Source organism: Tetrao urogallus (genome assembly GCF_951394365.1).
Source record: "Tetrao urogallus genome assembly, chromosome: 23".
Lineage (NCBI taxonomy): Eukaryota > Metazoa > Chordata > Aves > Galliformes > Phasianidae > Tetrao > Tetrao urogallus.
This window is the reverse complement of record NC_136836.1, coordinates 3,608,465-3,613,732: the sequence shown is the minus strand read 5'-3', so window position 1 is coordinate 3,613,732 and position 5,268 is coordinate 3,608,465. Positions and strand designations below refer to the sequence as shown.

General features: G+C 46.6%; 1 protein-coding gene across 1 annotated transcript; it reads left to right on the top strand.

Annotated features, from left to right (window-relative positions):
• Positions 1 to 750: 750 nt before the first annotated feature.
• Positions 751 to 4,981, top strand: UTP11 (UTP11 small subunit processome component; the record flags this gene model as incomplete). Its single annotated transcript, XM_079545996.1, has 8 exons — positions 751 to 813; positions 909 to 970; positions 1,411 to 1,513; positions 1,759 to 1,872; positions 2,338 to 2,431; positions 2,738 to 2,868; positions 4,213 to 4,323; positions 4,898 to 4,981. The coding sequence occupies 8 exons, from the start codon at positions 751 to 753 to the stop codon at positions 4,979 to 4,981; spliced, it is 762 nt and encodes a 253-aa protein (XP_079402122.1).
• Between the last annotated feature and the right edge of the window lie 287 nt (positions 4,982 to 5,268).

The following is a 5,268-nucleotide window of genomic DNA, read 5'->3' as shown; positions in this document are numbered from 1 at the left end:
ATCCGAAGGGGCTCCTTCTGGGGCGACGCAAACCCCGCACGGATGCTCACCACCCCTCAGCGCCGTACCGGGGGCTGAAAGCCCAAAGCGGGCCGCTCCCGCCGGGTTCCCAGCTCCCCCCCCAGCCCTACCTGCTCGCCGTCCCGCTGTTCGCCCCGTCGCCGGGCTGCGCTGGGCACGGCTCGGCTCTGCTCTGCTCAACAGCGCTGAGCGCGGCCCCGCCCGACCCGGGGCGGAGCGCAGCCGAGGGGCGGTGGGTTGGGCCGGGCCGGGGGCGGTGAGGAGGGGGGAAGCAGGGCGGTCCGTGCGCCGTGAGGAGGTGAAGGAGCCCCGCATGCCGCCTGGAGCTCCAGCTCCCCGCGGGCACGGCGCTGCGGGGCACTCATGGCGCACAACGGGAGCGGGAACGGCCTCTGCCCGGCGATGGGACGGAGAACTACGGGCCGGGCCGCGGCTTAGCGTAGGGAGCAACGACCGAGCCTCGGGACGGGGTCGAGCCCAGCCCCACAGCGCGGGGAGCCGCGGAGACGCGGGAAGAGCAAAGCGCACGAACCGAGGGCGGCAGCAGAGCGCGGGATGAGCGCCGCTGTCGCCATGGAGACAGCGTGGTGACGTTGCGTCGGCGTGATGACGCCGCGGCGACGTGACTACGTTGCGGCGACGTCGTGACGTCACGCACTCAGGCCCCACCCCTCGGCGCGGTGAGACCGTCGCTTCGCACGCGGCTGTGCCGTGTCGCGCCGTATCGCGATGTCGGCCGCCTTCAGGAAAGCTGCCAAATCGAGGCAGCGGCAGCATCGCGAGCGGGCACAGGTGGGTGAGCGACATCGGGGCTTCCCGGACGGATCGCGGGACCTCGGTGAGAGTTCGGTCCTCCGCTTCATCTTCTTCCCTGCCTGTCCCCGCAGCCCGCCTGCAGGAAGAAGCTGGGGCTGCTGGAGAAGAAGCAGGACTACCGGCTGCGGGCACAGTGAGTGGGGGAGCGGGGGGTGCGGGCTAAACGGCTTTATCTCTGTGCTGGAGCCGTTGGAGAGGGTCCAGAGGATGGCTACGAATGTGATCAGAGTTAGATTTGATGTCGGGGGAAGTTCTTTACAGATTGTGGTGAGGAGCTGGAATAGGAAGCCTAGAGAGGCTGCGGATGCTCCATCCCTGGGGGTGTTCAACACCAGGCTGAATGGAGCCTGAAGTAGCCTGCTCTAGTACCAGAGCTGAAGGTTGGTGGACCTGACTGTGGCTGGGTGTTGGAACTTGGTGATCCTTGGGGTCTTTTCCAGCCCAAGCCATTCTATGATCCTTCAGACTGGGATCAAACTGAGCAGCCTAGCACATGGCAACTCTGCATCGCTGTGCCTCCTGTCAGGGAATGTGGGCTCAGGGAAACTCTGTGCTGCTCTGCCTTCCTCCCAGGGACTATCACAAGAAGCAAAATGCCCTCCGAGCGCTTCAGAAGAAAGCTCTGGACAAGAATCCTGATGAGTTCTACTTCAAAATGATCCGTACACAGCTCAAGGTGAGAAAGCAGATTGCTTTAAGGTAGGATGACACTCTGCACCAAGTCACGCTTTTTTAAAGTTAGTTCATGTTTTTAATTTAAGAATTAGTAAATAAACCAACAGACTGGGCTCGGTGCCCATTGCAGTCTTGGAAGAAAATGAGGTGTAACAGACAAAAAGGTTCTGCCTTTATTTAATTTAAATCAGAGCCCATGGTTCTCTGTACCAAGAACTGCATCTACACACTGCAATTTGTTTTTAGGATGGAGTTCATGTAATTAAGCAGCCAAAGGATGAAGTGACTCCTGAGCAGATGAAACTGATGAAAACACAGGATCTTAAGTATGTGGAAATGAAGAGAGTGGCAGAAGCCAAGGTAATACACTTTGTTTTCTCATCATTTCCCAGTTTGCCTAGAATTGTTCTGTTTACTTTTTTTTTTTAGAGTGGTGGTTTATATTGTGTCTACATTTAGTGAAATCTGATTTGTATAATATTGAAAATTGAAGATGAAAATGTCAGCAGAGTTCTGTATATGGAGCCTACAGAAAGCTGCTAAACACAATGCTGTACATTATCAGAAAGCACAGCAAACCTTTGCAAACATTTCAGATGTTAAACACGTACGTGTCAACAGTATTATTGGTACTGAAGTGGGTAACCTTGACTTGAAAAGGGCTTGAAAATAGGACACAAACTAGATGCGTTTTATAATATTAAAATGAAAGGAGGAGTTCAGGTACTCATGAGCTCGAGGAACAAGCAGGAATTCCCTTCAGAGAGGCATCGCTCCACCTTTTAGAGATCTTTGGAAAAACTGCTTACCTGTCGTTTCCTGCAGAAAATCGAAAGGCTGAAGTCAGAGCTCCATCTGCTGGATGTTGAGGGGAAGCAGCCCAACAAGCACACGTTCTTTTTTGATACTAAGAAAGAAGGTAAGATGTAAGTAGACTTTGCCAGACATATTTTCCCCCAGTTTGTTTCAGGCAGTGTAAAATATATAAGGCAGTATTGTGCTTGCTTTATGTGCTGCTATAAAAGAAGATTTTATTCCAGGAGCTCTGGAAATCTATTTTGATTACTAAAGACGACCTCAGTTCTACAGGAGCTTTTTAGCTGGGTCTCTCTCTGCTGCTGGCTGTACATAAGCTACATGTTTGGGAGGTTTGCTGGATGTTAATCCAAGAAGTCTGCGTGAGTTTATTCCTAAAATCTTTTTAATTCTTTTTATAAATTTATAGTTCAAGAGTTTGATATTGCAACTCATCTGAATACTGTTCCAGAGCTGGTAGACAGAGTCTACAACCGACCAACCATTGCAACACTGCAGAATGAGGCAGTGAAAGGAGCTACTGATCCTGCTCATTTAAAGGTAGTTTTTTTCTTAATGCTTTACTTTTTTAATAGAAATAATAAGCAGTGAGAAGCGTTCATTGGACCATTGTACAGGTGAACAAAGTTGTTCTGTTACCTTGGAGTTTTTCTTGGTGACACAAGGCTGTAGCGGGTATCATTTAGTCATCACTTACCTGGAGACTGCAGTCAAATCTTCTGGACCAAGGTGGAGAACTTGTTTGGTTGTGTCCCAGTCCAATGGGGATGATAAACCAAGAGCTGTGAAGTTTGGGGCAGAAAGGAGCAATACATATCTGATGAGGATGCTTCCTTGACTCCTGTAAAAAATAAAACAAACAAAAACCTGCATCACTGAACCTGAAGCAAATGTTTCTATTAAAGTCCTCTGTAAAATCTATTTGCCTGTACTGTATTACCAGCAGTAACAGTACTCTAGCAGAAGTAATAATTCTTCAGGATGAATTACTTGCACAATCAACTTTGATTCTGATGTTTTAATATTACAGCACTCTGCCCTAGAAGTAGCTAAACCTGGCTTTAACAGTGGAAACACCTCTTAATTAGTTTAGATATTGGGCAGTTCTATAAGCTGAAGCCAGTGTGTGTAAGGTAAAAATAAACTTGTCTTAAACTGCTGTGTGGTAAATTTGTAACCTGTTGTTTTCTGAACCAGATGTCAGATAACAAACACCCTCTGGTCTCTTCCATCTTGCCAGCTTTCTTGGTTTGGCTTGTCAGTAAAGCAGTTGAACGAGTTTTCTCTCTAAATGTCTGAGTCACATTGTAAGCATGTTTGGATCCGTTCTCCTTAATTTAATTACTTCAATCACACCTGCTGTAACACCTTTTTGTGCTGGGAAAACCATCAGCTAAACATGACCAAACAAGTTGCATTTTGGGAGGCCTCTCTGCAGTTTCTGTGCACTTCAGGAATTGATCTCATTCATCCAGAGTGAAAAAAGACATCTGTGAGTTTTCCCTTACGGAGTTAAATGCTCTTTTGCAATTGAAATTAAGAAGAGTTGTAAAACTGAAAGTCTGCCTGCTTACCAAATGATGTTCCACAGCATCTCAGCTAGAAAACGTGGTGCTTTTTATTTGCTGTTTTTTTTTTTCCTATGGTTTAGATTGAGGAGATTAAAACAAGTTTGAAGAATAAAGACCTAACTGAAAAACCAGTCTGAAAATCAAGATATTAAACAGTCCTCCGGAATCCAACCACAACACTGAAGCAGCATTCTTTAATGCGATTGAAATGTAAAAAATGTTTGTGAGGTCCAAGTGCCTCAGAATAGGTCAGCTGTGAACTGTAGTGTCTTGTTCCTCGTTCTTAGAAATGCTTCTTTTTTTTCCCTGCCAGAAATTAGACCAACAAAGGAAGAATCAGTACGACCTCCTGAAGCAGCGCATTGAGCGAGAGAAGAGCATGTTTGTGATTGCACAGAAAATCCAGACACGTAAAGATCTTTTGGTGAGAGCTCTGACTGTTTCTCTGGAGCTGTTTTGCTGGGTCTGGATGTCTGTGTATCAGATTCTTCGCTCTTTGTTTTGCCATGACTTTGTTTTTAGCAGTTACCTGGAAATGTAACCTTCTTTAATACAGAGAAGGCAAGACGATGATTTTGTGAGGCATTCAGACTGTGACAAATGTATGCCTGCTAATCCAACTTTATCACATCAACAACAAAGGCTCAACTCTTGAGCACGCAGTCTTTAAAATGTTGTCATCGCCTCTCAAACACTAAAAAGTAGCAGAGGGAAGGAAGCAGTTCTCTTGGTTCCAAGCTCTTAACCCAGTGACCAAAAGGAACTCTCCCAATTGGCGTTTGCACTCACTGGTGCTTTTGAACAAAACAGATTTTCTGCCTGACAAACTAAGGACAGAAAAAGCAGATGGAAATGTAATTCCAGTCTAAACAGTGGAAAGTGACCATTTTCCAGTAATGCTTTGTCAACCTCCAGACAGGAACTTTGTAACATAAGGTTTAAAAAAAATACATGACAGCAGATAAAATCATTGCTCTCTTTTTCCTCCCCTTCTCCAGGACAAAACTCATAAAGTAAAGGTGAAGAAGGAGACAACAAATGGCCCAGCTATTTACAAATTCAAGTTCCAGCGGAAGCGTTGATCGTTCCATTGAAGAAGCACTGCTGCAGTCCTTGTTTAGAAAGAGTTTTTTCCTTATGGTGAAGGATCCGTTTGCTTTTTGTCACAGCCTGACACTTGGTTGAAACAAATTACCACGGGTCTGCAGTAGCCATAAATATATTTTATCTAATTAATTGATTAATAAATCAAAGAGTTTGTTCTCTTGGTATTTACAGTGGGAAGCCACAAGAGGTGCCTGTCTGTCCTAGTAATACACACCATAAACCATCCTTGTGAAGTCAAGGTCAGAATACAGAGACTGGGAGA